Source organism: Coloeus monedula, assembly GCF_965178545.1.
Source record: "Coloeus monedula genome assembly, chromosome: 21".
Lineage (NCBI taxonomy): Eukaryota > Metazoa > Chordata > Aves > Passeriformes > Corvidae > Coloeus > Coloeus monedula.
The window spans coordinates 9,658,534-9,679,398 of record NC_138801.1 but is presented as its reverse complement, the minus strand read 5'-3'; the positions used below and the strand labels follow the sequence as shown (position 1 = coordinate 9,679,398).

Genomic DNA, 20,865 nt, shown 5'->3' with positions numbered 1-20,865 from the left:
GGGGTTCCCCGCCAGTGTAAACGCAGCGGAGCAGGGGATTAGCTCCAGAGCACTGCTTGCCGGCCAAGTCTCATGCCCAGCTCTTGACACTGTTTCACTGACTCAGCCGAGGACTGGAGCAGTTGACAGAAATGATAGAAGGCTCTCAAATCCTGACTGGCAGGGGAGGGGATGAATAATGGCTGGATTTATTGTTTTGTTCTAAAGGCGGGCGGGCATGCAGTGAAACTAGCAGATGTCAGGTTCAATGCCCACAAAGGGAGGCGTTTTCTTTGCGCCAGGTGCAGCAAAACTGTGTGGGATTCATTATTTCAGGATTTACGGGCTTTACACAGGCTCAAAAGCCAACCAGACAAGACCGCGAAAGAGAAATCCATTGAGATCTCGGAGTACAAAGGCACATTGTTGGCTCTGGACGTGCCTGAGCCATGAGTCACCAGAGGCGGGGAAATGTCTCTGCCCGCTTGCCCCGCTCTTTATCCTCAACCCCGGGCATCCGCTGTGGCCCGGCGAGGGCTGGAGGGGGATGGTGCGTGATGGACCTGTTCTTGAGGCAGTACGGCAGGTCATGTGTGAACCTCACATCACCCCGGAGTTACTTAAGGTGAAAGGCAAGGCGCTACCTCCTCCCCAGAGCGCCGGTTCGCAGCAGCGCAGCTCCGCGGGGCACACAGCGCAGCTGGGCACGGGCAGCTTCGGCAATAAAAGCTGTTTCAGTGGTATAATTTCCAGGTCTCGTTTAAAGAGGGTGCAACGGCTCTATTGTGGCTCGGGAGTGCAAAGGTAGGAGCCTTATCAGCAGGGCACGGAGCAGCTCCCGTAAACGCACCTGTGCGACACCGGCACCGCTCCGAGTCCTGCCCAAAGGTTATTTTATATCACGGCGTGCCGGGTCCCCCGCCTCTCCCAGGCGAGGATTTGGGAGGTGTGGGAAGCGCTGCGCTGCCGAGCGATGGTTTCCTGATTGCACACACTTCCCAAAGGCACCTGCGGGCGGCTGATAACAGGCGCTGACTGGAAATAACGCCGCGGCGGCACTTTTGTGTCCAACAAGTGGCTGTCAATGAATCACTGAATCACAGAATAGCTGGGGTTGGAAGGAACCCCTGGAGATCATCCAGCGCAGCCCCCTGCCAAGACAGGGTCACCCGGAGCAGGTGACGCAGGAACGCGTCCAGGTGGGCTTGGGATGTGTCCAGAGAGGGAGATTCCACGACCTCTCTGGGCAGCAAAGAGCAAAGTGGGGAAAATATTTTCCTGCTCTGCTGCAATGTGCCATGGAAAGCTCCACTCGTGTCCATCAGAGCTCTCCCTAAAGCACTCCTCTGCCGGCCTGGGTAGCACAGACACTGCTCCAGAGCCCAGGGCTGGTTCCCTGCCCGCCAGGGCTGCTCCTGCCCAGGCACCTGCTCCGCCTGCGACTGTGGCCAGGATCCCACGGGTGACCCCGAAAGGCGTTTCTTGCCCTCGACTGGCACCACGCACACCAGTCCGGGATGGGGGAATGGGCAAATATGGGTGTTTTGTGTGTTTTGAGATTCTGGGTCTGTCACCATGGCTCGTGTCCCGGGCCGGAGGTCTCCTCTGTGTGAGGGGAGGACGGTGAGGGCGGCGGGGCCCGGCCGGTCCCCGACCCGGGGATGCGGCACCACCTCAGCTCACATCACGGTGCCCGACACCCGCCGCTGCCCAGCGGCCCCGGAGCGCTGACCCCGGGCCGCGGGGGCGGAGCGCTGACCCTGGCCCGCAGCCGGCCGGCAATGGAGCGACCCCGGCGCAGCCCCGGCCCCGCCCCGGCCCCGCGGGGGCGGCCCTGCCCGGCCCGTGGGCGGTGCCTCGGGGCCGCCCCGGTGCGGCGGGGCCCGGCCCGCAGAGCCCCAGCGCCGCCGCCATGAGCAGCGCGGAGCCGCCGCTCGGCGCCGGGCCGCGGGCAGCGCCCGCCTGGCAGCGGGAGATCCTGGAGCGCAAGCGGGCCAAGCTGGCCGGGGCGGGCGGCGAGCCCGAGCCCCCGGCCGGGGAGCGGCTGGTGGTGGCGGAGAGCCTGGGCCCGCTCCGCGAGAACCCCTTCATGCGGCTGGAGAGCGAGCGGCGCCGGCTGCGGCAGGGGCGGCCCGGGCCCGGCGGCGCGCCGCGGCCGCTGCAGCAGCTGCTGGAGCTGTACAGCGCCGTGCCCGGCATCCGCACCATCCGCGCCGACAACATCCTCATCATCGAATCCCGCGCCGACCCCGCCGCCTGCTTCGCCGCGGGGGACGCGCCGCCCGCCCGCCGCCGGGACCCGGCCGGCCCCGACCCGCTGCGGGAGCTGCTGGCCCGGCGCGGCGCCGCGCTCGCCGAGATCCGCGCCGACCAGGTCGTCATCTACGAGACGGCCGAGCCGCCGGAGCCGCCCGAGGCGGCCGAGCCGGGCACCGTCAGCCGCCTCCTGGAGAAGTTCGGGCAGCGGCCGCGGGGCCGCCGTCGCCGCGTTGGGGACGCGCTGACCGGGACCGGCGGGGCCGCGGCTCCGCCGCAGGTGGGACCGGGCGCTGCCCGGGCCGTGCCGCCCGCTCCGCCCGCGGGGCCCGGCTCCCCCCGCGCCCCCGCGCCCCTCCAGAAGGGACCCGGCTTCCCCCGGGCCCCGCCGCCAAAGACGGGACCGGCATCTCCGCCCGCGGTCCCGGTCACCCCTCCGCCGCTCCCGGCTCCCCCCCGGGCTGCCACCCCCCCAGCGGTGCCGGTGGCCCCCCAACCCACAGTCCTGCAGCCGGCTTCCCCGCGGGCTGTCACCCCTCCGACCACGGCCCCCCCACGGGTTGTCACTCCCCCGCCCGCAGTTTCCCCCCGGGCTGTCACCCCCCAGCCCACGGCACCTCCCCGGGCTGTCGCCGCCCAGCCCGCACCAGCTCCGCGGGTTGGCACCCCACAGCCCCTGGCCGCCCACCCCACCCCGGCTTCCCCCCGGGCTGCAGCCCCCCAGGCGGTCCCAGCTGCCCCCAAGGCTGCGGCCCCTCAGGCCAACTGCTTTGTCCACAAGATCAGCTCCAACTCCTTCACGGTCACCCCCCGGGGGCAGATCCCCAGCATCCGAGTCTCCGAGCCCGGTGCTGTCCCTGCCGGCCGCCCCGCAACGCCCAAGGGGCCACCAGTGCCATCCACCAGCCCTTCCCATGCCAGAGCCAACGCCAGGAGGCCAAAGCCGGAGGAGGCCGAAGTGGCCGTGTCGCCCCTGCCCAGTGCCAGTCCGGCCCCCAGTGCCACCGGCGCCACTCGTCCGCTCTCCGCCTCAGCCCCCCGGGCTGGGGGCTCCTTTGAAATCCACCCGGCCCCCAAGCCTGACTTGGCTGCCATCCCAGCCCACGACCTGCAGGCACAGGCTCTGGCCAAGCTGCGCCTGAATTCGCGCAATTCCTTCGTCTTCGTGCCCCGCCGGGAGGGCAGCCCAGCTCAGCCTCCAGCCCAGACTGCGAGGCCAGGGCCACCGCCACCGCCCTTGGAGGAGAAGGCACCCAAGGAGCCCCCGAGGGCTTCCGCCCCGGAGCAGGAAGAGCCCATCACTTCCCCACCGGCGCCTCTGGATCCATTGGTACCTGTGACTTACATCGATGATATCGTGGAGCCGGACAGCGGGGAGATTTCTGCCAGGGCTGGCCCGGCTGCGAGGACGGGGAGCTTGGCGGATCAGCCTGGAGGAGCTGGCCCTGACTTGGAGATGGAGTTTTCCTCTGTGCCCCTCTACAGACCACACTCCGCCCCCCAGCAGAGGGGAGGCAGCACCTTCACTGTTGTGCCCAAAAGGAAGCCCGTGGCCCCAGGGCTGCAGGCTCTCGCCGATGCCAGCGGAAGGCCACAGCGGGAGGAAGAGGAGGAGGAGGAGGACAGCAAAGGAAGAGGCAAAGCCGTGGAGAACGCTGATGGGCCCCAAGTGGGGATATCCCATAAAAAGCGCTACCCCACGGTGAACGAGATCGAAGTGATCGGGGGGTACCTGTCCCTGGAGAGGTCCTGCATGAGCAAGACGGGCTCGCGCCGCAAGAAGGTAACCGGGCACCTCTGTGCTCAGCAGCCAGGCCCGGTGCTGCTTTGGGTTTGGCTTTCCATGGGGCGCTGGTGGGAATATGGGCAGTGTGTTTGGTCTTTGTGGGAGCCAGCCTGCCCTCAGAGCTGGCTGAAGCAGGGGGTAAAAGGGACTGAGAAGTGAAGCCTTGGGGCTGGTGGAAAACGGGAGAGGGAAGGTGGAACTCCACCACACTGATCCAAAGGACATTTCAGAGTGGTGAGGAAGGAGGCAGGGATTAGTGTTTCTCATGGTATCCAGTATTAAGAGAGTTTGCAACACTCTGCAAGCCCAGTGTCTTGTTTGCTTTTACTGTCTCCTGGAACTTAAAAAGGAACCTGAGGACCACAGCTGGGAGATGGGACTTGGCGTATTAAATGGAATTTACCCTCGGGGAGGGGGCACTGGGTGCTGTCCTACAAAGCAGCTGAGGGTGGGATATGCCCTGTGATAACTGCAGGGCCTCTCCCACCCCATCCCCTCTTGGAGATACGATAATGGAAAGTAAAGTATTTCAGGAATTTAGGAAATGAGGGGGAGCTGTGTGGTTTGAACAGCTGTGGGCTTGCCCTCCCGCTCTGCTCGCTGTGTCTGAGGGCTTGGACATGTCGAGCTGCCCGTGCTCACTTGGGCAGCATGGCATTGGCATCTTCCCCGCATTAGTGATCTATTGATAGAGGCTCAAGAATTAGGTCTCGATTAGGCAGAAAGAGATCAGCAAGAACTTAACTCTCCTTGATAGGATTATACCACCTGCCCATTCTGGATGTGCAGCTACAGCTCTGAAGATCCAAGAGATGCTGATTGCTCCAAATGCCTTTGGAGTGAGCGAATGCCAGATTTTCTCACTGCCTGGGGAGTAGCCTAGATCCTGTGAGCCCTAAATTGAGAATTAATCTTTGTAGGACTTGGTGAAATGCATCTGGATGCGATAAGGGGAGTGGGCATGAGTTGTTGGGCTCTGAAAGCAGCATGCTGAGGTGGCAGATCCCGACTTTTAGGGCTGTGATGTGACACGTTTTTCCATGGTGGGAGTTGTTGTTGGACATATCCGTTACTCAAATCCAAGTAGATAACTGAGGGACTGAATGCACACGGGTGCCTGAGGCGCTGAGCATTATAATTTGAGGAAATCCTTTGAGCAGGGTGCATCTCATTTGAAGGGAGGCGGGGAGTGCTGCTTCCCTGGCTTAACTGTCAAATTCCTCCCTAAGCACACGCAGCCTGTGGTAATTTGATGGTGACTAATGCAGGGAGCAGGTCTGGAGCACGGGAGCAGGTCTGGAGCACGAGCACCTTGAGGTCCAGAACAAGCAAATGAGCAGGAGTGTTGATTCTTGCTCAGTGCTCCTGAAGTTTTTCTTTGTTCCCCTACAGGGAAATGCTTGGTCAGACTGGAGTCGTTCTGCTGCTTAAACACCTGCTGGCTTGCACTCAATGCAGCTGTTTTCGCTCTGTTCAGGTTCAGTTTGGGGTGTTAATTGGATTTACACCAAATCAGGTGTGTGGTATGAATGGTGAAAGTATTAATAGAGTGTGTTACACGTGTGGGTGCTCTTAAGATGGAGCAGAGGATGTGGAGGGAATCTTGTGGGATGGCCACACTTGGGTAAGCCCTGCTCCTGATGGAGCTGAGCTGGTTTTTCTGAGCAAGGGATGCTGTTGGGGCACAAAGAACAAAGCCCCAGGTAAAACCAATTAAATGGAGCACAGTGAAAAGTGTCCTTAACAGTACAAAAACGAGGGAGGGAGATGAGCACAAGTCCAATGCAGTGACTCAATTGTTTTTTGGTTTGTCAAACCCAGAGAAGTTGTGGTGTGTCCAGCCTTGGAGCTGTCTGAAACTTCCCTGTGGAAAGCTTTGCATAACTGACCGGTCAGTCCTGTTTAAGGCAGGAGTTTGGGCTGGAGACCTCCAAAGGACCTTTCCCAGCCTAAAATATCTTATGATATTGGTTAACTACTGTTTTGTCTGGCAGTGGTGGATTTATGTGACATTGGGCAGGTCATGGAGCTTCTCTGCTCCTGTTCTTATCAGCTTAACAGCATTAACTGCCCTGCTGTGCACAGGAGGTGCTAAATACTGCAAGGTGCACACACAGCTGTTCCTAAGAACTCTATGGGGTCATCCTACATGAGAACTTGTGTAAACATTTGGTTTCTGAGAGGAGAGATATTAAAAGGCAAAGGAGAAACTGCCTGTTACATTTGCAGAACTCAGGAAGCTGAAACAAATAGGGACCCTTTGGAAAATAAGATCCAGCTGAAGGAAAGACACAAGTTTCTGGGTGAAATTAAATGTGGTGTGGGAGAAACACCCATTTTTCTTTCAGTTCCCTTCCTGCTCAGTTAAGCACAGAGTCTGACTTTGTAGCCAGGGTCTAGAAGATGCTGATGGTGGACAAATGGAAAGATTTCTGTTTACTCTTGACCTAGAGGATGTTTGTGGCTTTTACTCTGGGTAATAAGGCTGAGTGTTGATGCCTGAAAAGGAAGTAGCTCGTATTAGGAGCATTCCTTGGTTCCTTCCCAAGAGATCACTCTGTGTCTCCAAGGCAACCAGCCAAAAACAAGAGTTCTGTTTTGTAGCTGTGTCAGAGTTTTCAGAAACTTGATTTTGGCCTGAATTGGGCAGAAACAAGACTGTTCCTGTGAGCTGGGATCTGCAGTAGTTTGTTAAAACCAATCCCCTTTCTCTTTTGGGGTGTGAAAACCTGATGCTGGTTTTAGTGAGCAGCTGCCTGTGTCTTTTGGGGTGAATAAGCCCTTATTGTGCTATACATCTTCCTTTCCAAACCTTGCTTTTAAAAGGTCTTTAATTATGCTCCATACTCAAGAAAGTAGTGTTTAGTAAACTTCAAGGACTTGGAAAAGTGTGATGCCCAGCAGGAATCTGGGAGAGATAAACAGCAGGTCAGCACATGCTGTGGATCAATGGGTGTCTGTGCAGTCAGGGCTAAGAATTTATTAGAAAGGAGGGTGTCAGCCCTGGCAGTTGGACCCCCTGTTCTCTGAGATGAAAATGGTGTTTCTCTTCAAATGCAGAAATTCAGCCTCCCTTTTGCCTCCCCATGTCTGGACTCAGTTTGAGAAATGGCAGCTCTGAAGGGATGTGCCAGGAGCTGCTGGGCAGCTGCTGGAGGAGCTGGCTGAGCTCTCAGAGAGGACAGGATACGTTTGCAGGGGTGGAAGGAGACCTACTGACCTTTATTCTAAACTGGGAGTGGGGCAGAGGATGCAGCACAGTGTTGGTGACCTCTGCTCCGGCCTCCTCTTTGTACTCTGTTTTTGCAGAAAAGTAAAGGCATTTCAGCCCGATAGCAGTGCCAGGAGGAAGGGAAGGCTTTGCTGCAGGATGTGGATCTTTAGGATCTCAGAGGATAAAATCTCGCTCGGCTGAGCTGGGAAGAGTCAGCGGTGGTTTGGTTACCTGCCAGCATAACGTACAATAAAGTTGTCGGCGAGATAGAAATCTGGGTTTCTGCAGAACATGTGGTTGGCGTGTTGGAGCGAGAGCTGGGGAAGGACAGAGCACTGCAGAGCCAGCCAGGCTCCCCATGAGCTGGCTTTAGGCTTCAGGCTCTCCTGTTGTTGGAGGCTGGACTCTGCCTGTGTGTGCAGAATGTGCCCTGACCGTGCTCCTTTCAGTGTGTCACTCCTGCAGTGCATCCCAAGTCACGGCATGGTCGTCCTCTGCAGGGTCCAGTACCTCCTGGGGATCCTGCAGGGAAGGTGAAGTCTGGCCAGGCCACCCAAAGCCCTGTGAATAACAGGACCTGAGAGCCAACAGACATCAGGTTGTTGATGGGTTTAATGTTTTGTGCTTGTCACAGCTGGCAGTTTGCCGTGTGCTGGCAGGCAGGACACAGCCCAGTGTGAGCAGGGATTACAGGAACAAGGCTGGTGGGATCCAAACAGTTGGAGTCTAAAGCTAAATTGTCTTCAGAGATGTTCAGCTGAACTTCAAAAAGTTCCAGCTTCCACGGACTTTACCATGGTCTGTGTCCTAATCTTTTGAGCTGAGCAATGCCTGAATGTGGCTTCCAAATTCTTACTTAAAAGTCTTTTTAAAAAATTATTCTAAATACCCCTCAGTTTTCATCATGGGCCGCAGCTTTGTTGGTCTAACCTGCTGAACTTCTTGCTCTGTAGTTTTCCATCTGTTCAGTTCTGCTGGAGATGGTCTCCTGTGAGAACCAGGTGTAGGTTTGGGATGTTGGCAGGGATCAACATTTCCAGCTGTTGCCCAGACCTGTTTGGAGCAAGTCTGCACAGTGTGGAGTCTAAATACTGGTGGCTGCCTGAAGTATTTCTTTTGCAATGTATAACACAAGTAAATTAACCATAACACAAGTAAATTAATCTGGTGGTAGAAGAAAAAATCTCAGCAAAAATTCCTTTGATGATGTCATCTCTGTGTTTTGGAGGGGTCAGGGCAGAGATTTGTGTTCTTTAGCTCTTGGAGAACTGTGTGTTCCTGTTCTGTTTTCTGTCTCTGGCTGTGCTCTGCTGGGGCAGATTCATCTGCCACCTTTAAGGAGGGGCCGTGGCAGTATCTGACATGGATGTATTGCATTTTTAGGAGATGAGGTCAGCAGTGATAAGTCATATTCAGGAAATAAGTGTCTTGGATGATGAATTGCGTGCCTGCCCTGCGGAGATGATCTCCATTAGCTGTCAGATGGCAGCAGGCTCTTTCACCCAGACAGGGCCATTTCCCTGCCCTTTGCTAGTTCCACTGATTTTTTTTCTGTGATGCTGATGGCTGAAAACTAGAAATCAGAATTTGCTGCAGTTACAGCTTTTAAACCACTTCACAAGCTGCCCCTGAGGCTGTCTGTGGGGCAGTGGCTGGTTTTTTGTTTCCCCACTGCCTGCCAGCACCTTGAAGTGCTGGGACTTGGTTGTATGAAACCCTGGCAGAGCAGAGGAGTCAGATTTATCTCATCTCTGTAGTGGGAAACTTTCTGTGACTGAGGCTCTTCATGGCCTCACTGCTCCCATGCTTCTTTTTGTGCTGCAGTGACAGTCTGAGCTGGTCCCAAAATCCTCTGGTTCTCTTCCCTCCATGTCCTGCCTGCTGCTGTCAGCACTGCAGGGAATGGGACAGAAGGGCTAAAATAGAAACTCTTACGCAAATAAGAGCTGAGCCTGGCTTTGAAGCTGGTTAGGACATGCCCAGGGCTCAGCCTGCCCCAGAGCTTGTGAGGAGATTTGAGGTACTTTGTGCTCTGAACTCTAATCACGAGGATTACAGTTAACATTTTCTTAATCAGTTTCCTTAATCTGTGGACCATATTGGAGATGGTTTATCATTTCCCTCCATCTCAGGGATTCAGTTTGTCTTGGGTTTGGGTTTTCCTTCCCACTCTGGTTTTTCCAGTAGGTGGTTATGGTGTTCTGAGAAGAGCAGAGGAAGGACACTGGGGTTGCTGGGGCAGGAGGAGCCCTGCTGGTCTGTGTTGTGTGTGGGGAACAGTAGGGAAAATGAAAGTACTTAGGTTTTGGGTGGAGTGGCAGTAAAGGAAATCTGGGTAAGAGCTGCTGCAGCAGCATCTCCTTTACCTCAGGGGTTGTGCTCACCCCCCTCCCAAATGAAACGTGAATTTAAAGCCTGTTTACAACCAGTGACTGCAGTGGTCTGTGGGGCTGGGAGGATGTCCCTGTTTGCCAGTCTGTGTAGGAAGAGTCACATGAAGTGTCTGTATCACACAGAGCAACTTCACAAACATCCTGGGAAAATCTGGGCTGGAGGAACTTGGTGCTGATGTTTTCCGAGAAGTGCCCTTTGGATGATCTTGGGAACTTGGCAGGATGGAGCTGCTGCTTTGTGGGCATGGCAAGGAATGTAGGAAATATCTCAGACAAAACACTTGTGTGCATAGGGAAGTTGTGTTGCTTGCAGCTGGTGAAAATGCAGCTCCAAGGGCACATCCCTGAGGCTCCTGGTGAACCTGCTGTGCTTGCTTCCCATCAAGGAAGTTCCTTTTGCATGTTAAAAGAGAGAAAAAGGGCAAGAGAGACATGAACTCAGTCATGTGGGTGATACTGTTCACATCATGGGAGCCTTTTTGTCCTGAAGTCTGGAATGAGCTCCTCGACAGGGTGGGAAGTAATTCTGTTCCCAGCCTCTGTCTATTTCCCATGGAATGATGCTCCATGGGTCCCATTCCAGCACCAAACTCAGGTATTTGTTTGAGCTGCTCTGGGCAGTCTGGGTTGCACAGAAATGTTTGTAGGTGGCAGCTCCCAGCGCTGCACCTTGTAGCTACAAATGGGCTGCTCAGAGCTGCCTGTGAAATCCTCTGCTCTTGGGGAGCTCTGTGTGGTTTTTATGAGGACACCAAGTCTTGACACTAATTGTACTTTATTTATCCTGCTCCCTTTGTGTATTCAGATGAGGTTTGTTTCGTACAAGTAGGGAGATTTGTCCAGTTCTTAGGGGCCGAGTAAGTAATTTTTGAATTGCTTGTTAAGCTGTGGAAGGCTCTGGCCCCTCTGCCTGCAGATGTGAGGAGGAATAAAGGGCTTCCAGAGTGAATGGCTGCTCTGTGCCCTGGCACACTGGGGCTCCAGCTGTGCTTGTGTGGACACTGGAATCTCCCCTTGTCCAGCACAGTGAAGGGAAGAGTTAACCAAGCCACTTGCCCCACACACTCTCGGGGCTGTCCCTACCCTGTCACCTCTCATCAGGAATTTGAACCTTCCCCGTGTCTTGCACAAGGAGTTTAATATTTCGAATCTCCATGCATTGCTCCTATCTGCCATGTGCTTCAGCATATTGATTACACAGAGCTGGCTTTGTGGGTTGCCTTGTAAATGGAGACTTTCTTGTTTTGCCTTGTGGCTTGGGAGCTGGGATGTGATCCTGGAGGAAACGTCTCCTTTGCCAGCCACACAGGGCTTCCCTGACGTGCTCCGGCTGTAAATCTTTAGTGCTCTTAGCTCTACTCAGTAACTCACTGAGGTGCAGTTAATGGTTGAGCAAAAGTCAGTGTCACGCTCAGGAAACATTTTTGGAAAAGCATGACCAAGTGATTCTGTGGTGTCACAGCCAATTCCAGTTCCCCAAAACTCGTCTTTTTGTACAGAATGACAGAAAAGTACATTTCAGAAGTGCCATCTGCAGTTTTCTGGGCATACTGAGAATGCATCAGCCATAGCAGTACAGGGTTAATCCCATATAGGAACCAAGCCTCAAGTCCCCTCTGTTCCTAGGAATACTTGTCAGGGAAAAACCCTTTCTTTCTGTGTCAAGGAAAGGCTTTGGAGGCACAAAAGCTCCTTATCTTCTCAATGATAGCAAATGCCTTGGTGATGTGCTGGTGCTGCTGCAGTCCCCAGGGTACTATTCCCAGCTGCCCACATAGTTTTTGTCTGTTATTCAACAATTTGGGCTGACACATGACCATGTTTTCAGGACAAGCATAGACACATAGTCAAGCTCATTGCTAACTCCAAGAAAATGGCTCATTTTCCCAAAAATCCTTTATCTAAAAGTTTCTTTTCATGGGAACTGTCTAGATCATTGGCTGCAGGCTGCTGTGGGAAAACTGAAGGTCCCTGCAGAGGTTTGGAGTTTATGAACTGCTTTTCCTTTTACTAAATGTGCTGCTCTGTGGGACTGGTCAGATGGGAAGAGTAGGGTAAATCTTTGGGGGTCTTCGTGCACCATAACATTTCTGCTTCTACCCTGTTTCCAGTCACAGTTATTTCCGTGCAGAGAGCTTCCCTCTCACTCCATGGCAGCTGGGAGGTTGTTCTGTGTTAGACCCTCCTCTTTATACAGGTCTGAGCCTCCATCCACCAACCCCATGGGTTTGGAGCTGGAGCAGCTTTTTTTCTGCCCAGCTCGGGGGCTGCTTGCAGCCCTCCCTGGGATGCTCTGTGTGCACAGGCTGGCTGACACTCCCAGCTGGCTGTAGTTTCAGCTATCAGGTGTGATGTCTTGTGCTTTCATCTCCTTGACCCAATCTTAAGACAACCAGTGGAGCAGCAAATGTGCCTCAGTGTGAGGTGGCACAGGAGCACAAGGTTCTTCAGAACACTCGTTTTGTGTGTGCTTCATCTCTCAGAGATGTTGACCCTTGCTTTGTGTTCATGCTGGATTGTCCACCCTTCCTGCAGATACCAGCCAAACCCTTCTGTGCTGCTGAGAGAGGAGGCAACTTCCTTGTGAGGGGAAGAAGAGGGGCAGACCTGATCTCTTGTCTGTGGTGACCAGGGACAGGACCCAGGGAGCGGCTGGAGCTGGGCCAGGGCAGGCTCAGGCTGAGAGCAGGGAAAGGTTCTTCCCCCAGAGGCTGCTGGGCACTGCCCAGGCTCCCCAGGGAATGGGCACGGCCCCGAGGCTGCCAGAGCTCCAGGAGCGTTTGGACAGCGCTGCCAGGGATGCCCAGGGTGGGGCTGTTGGGGGGTCTGTGCAGGGCCAGGGGCTGGTGATCCTTGTGGGTCCCTTGCAGCTCAGCTTATTCTGTGATCCTGTGATGGACCAGGTGTGAAAAGCTGCTTTACATCACACCCAGCAGCACCTGGCAGCCCCAGCATGTCCTGGGGAGTCAGTGCAGTCCCTGTTTTTTGGGAATTATTGAGGACAGAGGATGATTAGAGGAAAATTAGTACCTGAAGAGAACAGGTCTTGATCCCTGGTGCTGCTCAGCTGTTTGGATCTGGTGAGGCACTTGGTGGGTTGGGATGTGCTGGAGGTGCTGTGGGACGGCAGCAGGGCAGGGATGGAGCCCAGCTTGTGCTTCACCACTTGCCATCCCATCCTGCTCCTCCAAGGACAGAGCAGGGATGGCAACTCCTGCAGGAGTCCCGGGTTTGGGAGATGGGAACCACTCATAGGGAAGGGAGATGGGCTCAGTCCTTCTCAGCCCCCCGTGTTCTGGGCTGCTGTGATGGGGATCAAATGCTGACTCAGACTCTCCCTGCTGGAATATAGTTACAGGATGATTTTATTCCTTTAATGCCTAGAACAATTATTTTTTCCTGACTGTTACAAGGTGAGGATTTGGATTGCCAAAGAGGTTTCAGTTTAAAAGGTGTAAACACCCTACTTTGGCTTTGGCTCTGGCTCATCAGCCAAGCAGCAAATGTGATAATGGGTGGAGAAAAGCCAAAGTAAGGAGATTGCTTCTAAAGCTGAGGATGCAGATTAACCCCCGGAGACTTCCAGAGAGGTCCCTCGTGTGTGAGAAACCATCGGGTCTTGCTCTCTCATTAGAACTGCCTTGCAGACTTTCCCACCTCCTTTTTGGAGGTGAGGTGGCTGCTGACTGTCACTGCTTATGTTGTAAGTTGGGTTCTATAAATTGGTTCTTTTTGTTTTTAATAAATCTCTTTATGTGGGGGCTCTTTGGTGGCTGGTCTGGATGCAGCCTGAGTCCTGACAGCCTGGAACAAGATTGACTTCCCTTTTCTAAGTGAGCTCTGCATGACTGCTCAGATTTATGCTTTGTTGGGCAATGTTTGCCCTGGCTTCTCTTTCCTGGATATTCTGTTACTCATTACTGTTCAAATCCTAGCAAATAAATAAATGATTTTTGCTATGGCAACAAGAACCTATCAGTTGAACAGAACAATATTCCCTGAAAAGCCTGCTTTACTCTTTCCAATGTGTCTGATTGCTGGGCAGAGTATTTGTATTTATGTATGTATGTATGGGTTTGGGTTGGACGCAGGGTTTGTGACACAGCTGTGGGTGAAGCCTCCAGCTGAGCAAAGAGTGACAAATCCCTGCAAACATCCACAGCTGAAGGGTGCAGAATTCTTCCTTGCCACAACTGGCAGCTGCTGCTGGGGCAGAAACAGGGGAAGCAGGGCTGAGCAGAGGCCTCTGGCTGGGCTCCAGGGAGCTTGGTTCTGCTGGGACAAGCTTTTCTTCTAAAGAAATGGCCCCTGTTGCCTTTTGTGTTCCCATAAAAGTCTCTGTGGTCTGGCAAGGCACTGCTGGCTGTGCAAACCTGTTGTCTGTGCCATGACTGGGCTCTTGGTTTTCCTTTTTCGCTGGTTCCTGGGACTGAAGCTGCCTGTGTTCCTCACACACAGCGCTCACTTGTGCTCTGTAGCTGCTCAGAGCATTTCTCTGCCCCATGTGTCCCCTGGTTTTGCCTGAATTCTTTCCCTCCCTGTACTGTTGGGTAAAGCAGAGCTGCTTTGTGCTTCCCTGAAACCATGTCATACGCAGAGAAGGGAGCTCAGGTGCTGCCACAGCAGATTTTGGGGTTTGGGGCTCTCTCCCCACGGGCAGGGCTGACTGAGTGCCCCAAGGTCCCTCCTGTGCCAGTGCCTGCTTGTGCCTCGTGTTTGCTCTGCCTGGGTGTGCCCGGGGCTTTATTCAGCAGCCGTGGGACTCTGCCTGCTGCAGGCTCTGGGAGCAGGGGCTGGGATCTGCCCTAGGGCAGGTCAGTGTGGTTTGAGGGAACTCGTGCCGTGGTGCCCCTGAGCACAAGTGCCTGTGTGAGCCTTGCAGGCTGACTTGGCCCCAGCTGTGCCCTGGGTGCCAGAGGCTGACTGGTTGCTCTGTGTGAAGGGCTCCAGCATGGCCACCTGCTTGAATTGGCTCTGGGAGCTGTTGAGTTTGGGCTGTTGGTGTTGCCTCTGGGCTCTGTGTGGGATGTGGGTGTCTCCAGGCTGTTTCTGCTCCATTCTGCCCTTCGGTTTTGCTCCCTGCTGAGGCTGTTTTCTCCTCTAGGACTGCATGCACCTTTGGTCCAAGCTGGACTCAAAGTCATTTTTCTTAGAGATTTCCTCCAGACGGCAGTAAACAGGAACATTTAGTTCCATCTCCCAAGCTTAACTAAACCCCAAGGCATATCTCTCCTGTCTCCTTTGTTTTCCATGTTTAGCCGAGTCCTCCTTGCCCTTCAGTGCCATTGGCAGCACTGGTAAGTGGCCTGTGTGCAGTTTCTGCTTCTGGGATAGCTCCTGAGCTTCCAGGAGTCCTGGGCACCTCCACCCTTGTGGCCTTGGTGCCTGGCAGCGTGGCTCATCCCCACAGGACAGACACCACATTGTGAGCAGTGACAGCCTGGCTCGGATCAGGGAGCATCTAGGTCAGCAGCAGGGATGGGAAATTCAGGGAGCAGCAACTGGGATGCTCGAAGCTTCAGCACCATTTTATTCCAACCCCTTTTGTCTGAAATAGAATCACTCTTCTCCCTGTGTGTCATCTGGGGAGACTCAGAGTGGCTCTGGCCAGGGCTGGGGCAGGGAATGGAGAAAGGCAGCTGGCTCCCTCTATGCAGCTTCCATCCTGCCTTCTCCTGGGAGCAGGGGAAGGGAGCCAGCCTGTGTCCAAGGCCCATCCTGCCCTGGGGCAGAGCAGCACAGAGCTCCAGCTGTGGGTTTGCAGTGTGGAGGAGCTGCAGCTGTTCCCTGTTACCCAGATTTGAGCTAAGCTCTCCTCACTGCTTTGCTGAAAAGCAGTGGTGAAATACTCCCTGTCCTGCTCCGATCCCTGCAGAGCTCCTGTCTGTGATCAGCCCAGGTGGCACAGTGACCTGCTGGCTGCTCTGGCCCTTGGGGACATCTGGGCGTGACTTTGGCAGCCCCCAAAAGTGTCACTCCGGTGCTCCCACCACTGCTGTGACAGGGAATGGGTGCACCTGGGCAGCACCATGGTGCTGGAGGGCTGCTTGGGGCCAGATTCCACTTCCCAGCCTGTGGGGGATTTTCTGTATGATGAAAATATGGGATAAATGTGCTGCACTTGCTCCTGGCCAGTCATTACATGGCATCTGGAGAGATCAGAACCATCTGGCTCCTGCCACCTGTCACAAGCTGCCATGTCCTTTCCATTCTGTTTATAACCCTATTAGCTGAATTTTAATTGTGTTTAGAAGTAAAGGGATCACAACACCCTTTTAGACAGCTGCTCCTGAACCTTGATCTGTGTTGGCTAAATACTTCCCTACTTCTGGCATGAACTTACTCCTGGCAAGCTTCTCTTCCTCGTTTGTCTGCTGTGTGCTGGCATCAGCAGTTCTGTGCTCCTTGGTGGTTGTTTTCTGGAGTACTTACAAAGGGCTGTTATGCTTTTTCTCCACCTTCACTTTGCCGGTGTGAAGTTTTTGCCAGTGAATCTCCTCTGCACCAGTTGAGGTGATGTGTAACCAGATCCCTGGAGCACAACGGTAGATAATGATTAGGGCAGGCAGGGCTGCAGGGGAACAAACCCTGCCCTCAGCTTTTCAGCTTGGAATAGCACATCTGGATGTACTTCCATCACCTGCTGGGTGTTACAGGGAGGAGAGAGCCAGGCAGTCCCTATTTTCAGCAGAACTGCCTTGTTTTATTCCTGGTTTATTTAAGCAGCATCCTAATGATTACAGTCCTATAGCCAATCCCAAATTTTCTTCCCCAGTTATTCACAGGTGATGAACTTCTCTTAGTGCAAGGGTTGCTCTTAAACACCATTCCATTTCTAGTGTTTTTGCTCTCCAGTTTTCTTCATGACCATAAAATTTTGGTTTGCCCTTAATGAAGTCATGTTTGAGTCACTTTCATTTCTCAGTCTCCCAGTGACCGTGGAAAGGCCATTAGTGACAATACTACATACAACCGATTTCAAACCAGAACATGTAAGGCTTCCCCCTTGTCCAGTATTTTCCTTGTCTGCTACCAGCTGTTACCATCTCTCCTTTAGCTGCTTCCTTCTTCTCACTTCTGCTTTAAAGCCCTGTTTTATGTAGTTTAAATAGCTCTTTGCTAGAATGTCCTTCCAAGACTGGAGTCCTGATCATGGATGTTTCTGTTTTCTGGAGCTTGGACACACAAAGGAGTTGCCAGGAATTAGCAATGTCATGTTTCCAACATGTGGATGTTTCCCTTCTTGTCTCTCCCATGAGAGATGTGGTGGCAGCTCCTCCTGGCTACTGGGCATCAGTGTGAGGGGATGGCAGAGGGCACAAAGCCAGAGGTACTCCAGACCCCTGGAGCTTACTGCCTCCATCCCATCCATTTGGCTCTGCCTTTGGGGTTTCCCTCAGTGTGGCAAGAGATCCACCAAGGCGCTTGGGGAGGGATGGGGGGATCTGCAGTGGCTGCTTCAAACCAGGGGCAGCCCTGGCATGTGCAGTGGCCTGTGCCAGAGCCAGTGTGGGGATCAGCGGGTTCCTGTGCTTCTCTCTGATAATTCTCCTTGGCTGTTGTCCAGATGAAGATCTCTTTCAACGAGACAAGTTTGCAGACGATGTTTGAGTACCCCTCAGAGAGCTCCCTGGCAGAAGAGGATGAGGAAGAGGAAGGACACGTTTCCGAAACAGAGGAGGAAAAACCTCGTACATTTTATGTTCCACGCCCAAACAGCACTTTGCATCCCAGTACACCTAACTCAGGTGAGTGAGGTGCTGTGTTGGCACTGTGGGGTTTCTGGTAGTGTCTGACACTGTCCATGTTTCCTACAGACCCTTAAGGGGCTCCACGTGGGGGGAAGCTCCAATGGAGGCGAACAGGGAGCTGCAGATGGGCAGTTTCCAGGCTGTCCCTGCTGGGATCCTGGTCCCACTTATTTTTGGGGTGGTGAGGAATATTTATCTCATCTTTCTCCTTTCAGCAGATTTATCCAGCTACACCCCAAAGCACTCCGTGAAGTTCAGCGAGTGGCAGGAGCAGAAGTATGAGGGTCCTGCTGCAGAGGGACCCCTCTCAAAGGAAGCTGATTCCCATGGGAACCAAGTCATGGTGAGGCTATAAATAAAAAAGTCTTGTGCTCCCTTTTGGGGTGGGGGTTGTTCTGGGCAGTTGATGGGATGGAATGTGCCTTTCCCTGCACACCTGTGCTTGTGTTCCTACCCAGGAGCTGTGTCACTGCTCCCAAAGCGACCAACACACTGTCCCACTGCCACTAATACACCTGCCCCTCCCTGGCTGTGTGAAGGAGACTCAAGGCAGGTGGCACACTCTGTGCTCAGCACAGGAAAGATGTGGGTCTGTTGGAACAAGTCCAGAGGAGGCCATGGAGATGCTCCGAGTGCTGGAGCCCCTCTGCTCTGGAGCCAGGCTGGGAGAGCTGGGGGTGTTCACCTGGAGAAGGCTCCAGGGAGAGCTCAGAGCCCCTTGCAGGGGCTTATGAAAAAGAGGGAGATTAATTTTTTTGGGTTTTGTTTGTTTTTTTTTTTTTACATGGGCAGGTAATAGGACAAAGGGATATGTTTTTAAACTAAAAGAGAAGAGATTTAGATTCGATATTGGGAAGAAATTGTTCCCTGTGATGGTGGTGAATCCTTGGCACAAGGTGGCTGCCCCTGGATCCCTGGAAGTGTCCAAGGCCAGCCTGGACAGGGCTTGGAGCAAGCAACCTGGGATAGTGGAAGGTGTCCCATGGCAGGGGGGTAGAACAAGATGGGTTTTAAGGCCCCTTCCAACCCAAACTATTGCAGCACTTTATGGTACTCCAAGGCACGTTTGGAGGGGGGGACTAACTAAACACACCCGGTGTGCAAGGTGCCAAGGTGCCATCCAAGGGTGAGGGTGCTCCTTTGGCCCGGCTCTGACTGTGCTCTGGGTTCCTGTGCTCTGCCCACAGCTCACCCCGGCGGAGAAGGGCGGCCTCTCGGATTTCAGCAGCGAGCCCGCGCTCTATTTCTGAGGCTGCTCCGCGGTGCTGCAGCAGCGGCTGCTGGGCAGGACAGGGCAGTGCAGCCGCCGAGTCCACACGGGAACCGCCACCGAAACCGCCCCACACCGCGGCTGTCCCCGGATCCTGCTGCCAAGGGCGGACCAGATGCTCTCGGGCATCCTCGGAGAATATTTGCACTGGATTTTGGGACCGAATTACTGCTTTCAAGGCGTATGATTTATTCTGCCTGTGGCCTTGCATATTCCTTGTTCAAGATCAGCTGCTGGTTAGGCAAGTGTGGGAAGGACATCTGGAATCCCGGGATGGATGTTGATTTTTCTCAGTGCTTATCTGAGTCTAGGCACTGTGCAGGGTCTGGACAGCTTTTGTAACCCTTCTCCCCAGTGGAGGATGGCTCTGGAGTTGGAGCACTGGGCAGTTAGGTGGGTTCACAGCATGGCTGTGATTTGACACATTGGGTGTCAGTTTGGAAAACCACTGAAGGTTCATGGTTTGTCCTTGGCATGTTTCTGGCTCTGGTGTCACTGAAACGTGGAATTCATGTGCCAGTTCTGTGTTTGTGGAATTCACTGAACACCCTGAGGGAGGGATGGGAAGAGCAATGAATCCCTTTAGCTTTAGGTGTTATTTTTGCACCAATCAGTAGAGAAGTGTCCAGACTGTCTCGAGCTTCTTGAAGATTCCCAAACATTGGCCATAGCTCTGGTCTGTCCTTCCAAACTCTGGCATCCAGTCTCTGGGAATTGCTGGTTGTGCTCCAGTTTGCCAGTTCTTCTTGTTGCTTTGTTCCAGATCTGATTTATCTCCCTTGGTTGCTTCCTTCAAGCCATGCTCGCTCTGCCCCTCTAATCAAAGCACAGGAGGGCAGTTTCACTCCTTTCTTCTGCAGAACTTGAACAAGGAATGTGGGTTTTTTTTGTTTTTTCTAGGATTTTTATAGTTCTATTGTAAATGTTTAATGCAGCCAATATGCAAAGGAATCTGCTAGAATCTTCCATTCAAGTTTTCTACTACTGTAAACTCAGGGTCAAAATTGCACTCTGGAACAGATGGAGCAGTGCTGCTAATGTGATTTGTACTTTGGGATTAAAAGAGATGTGGTGGGAACAGATCCAGCCTCTTTGGGCTTTATGGAGTGAGTGGTAGCCTGGTGTGGGGTGTGATCCAAAGAAACAGGCTGGTATCTTTGATTAAATTTGATGGGTTTTGGTTTGTCTATTACATACAGATGCTGAATGTCTGCTCAAGTGACATTGGTCTGTGAACTGAAAATGCTCTGCATACCTTGCACTTGGTTTGGTGCATGTTGTAGCAGCAGGGGAAGGTTGTTCTGCTGAAAAACACAGGATTAAATGTTAGGACATTACCTACTTGTAGCTGTTCCCTCCTGCCCTGGGTGCCTAAATACTTTTGGAAAAATAATGGAAAAAAACAAACAAAGAAAAAAGAGGAGCTACTCAGTAGTTTGTTAGATGTTGGCTGGGGGGCCACAAAGAAACACTTGGCACTTCCTTGACCATTCCAAGCTAATTTGAGATCTGCTGCCTGTGTGACTTGCCAGGAGCAGGATGTGTCTGCAGTGCATCTGCCTGGGACATGGCACAAGGACCATGGAATTCCATGTGTTAAGGCTTCTCCCATTAATGCAATACTTCATGATAAGGTGCTGAGACTGGGGTAGAATGAGGGAAAATGTGAGACTGCTGGTGACTGCTAGATTTAAGGGGTGAGTTTTCAGCACAGCTTTTCTAGCAGAAAAGGTCCCAGTGAGCATCTTTCCCTGTGGAAAAGCCCAGGTCAGTTTAAGGCAGCTCTGTTTCTAGCAAAACTGCAGGTGGGAAAGCAAAGCTGCTTTCAACTCAAGTTAGGGACACAGTGTCTCAACTAGTCCTGGCTTAGTTCTACTATGGATCCATGAAGAATGCTAAAGCCAACACTGTCCTGCAGCTCCAACACTGCTCTGGTACTCCTGTGAGTTAATTCTGTGCCTGCAGCCTTGTGGGCAGGACAGCTCGGGGGTGTAGGGGTGCAGAGTGTGCTGCTGACTCTCTGCCCGTTCCCCCAGTGATCCTGCTCCACCTTGGAGCTGTGATTCACACCTCACTGAGCACTCCTTTGCACTTCTCAGCTTTGTGCTCTAATCCCTGCCCAGGTACTCGAGCTCCCTCCAGGCAGAGCAGGGTGAGTGCTGTCCTGAGGGCAGGAGCATCAGCTGGTCAGTCACCTCCTGGGATGTGCTTCAGGA

General features: G+C 53.6%; 1 protein-coding gene across 2 annotated transcripts; it reads left to right on the top strand.

Moving 5' to 3' along the window:
- Window positions 1-1,891: 1,891 nt before the first annotated feature.
- TPRN (taperin) lies at window positions 1,892-20,852 on the top strand (the record flags this gene model as incomplete). 2 transcript variants are annotated; one of them, XM_082295127.1, is made up of 4 exons in its annotated part: window positions 1,892-4,018; window positions 17,196-17,376; window positions 17,598-17,722; window positions 18,567-20,852. In XM_082295127.1, the coding sequence occupies 4 exons, from the start codon at window positions 1,892-1,894 to the stop codon at window positions 18,627-18,629; spliced, it is 2,496 nt and encodes an 831-aa protein (XP_082151253.1). In that variant the 3' UTR covers window positions 18,630-20,852. The 2 variants fall into 2 exon arrangements, with proteins under 2 accessions (XP_082151253.1, XP_082151252.1); XM_082295126.1 differs by having other exon boundaries at window positions 17,595-17,722.
- Between the last annotated feature and the right edge of the window lie 13 nt (window positions 20,853-20,865).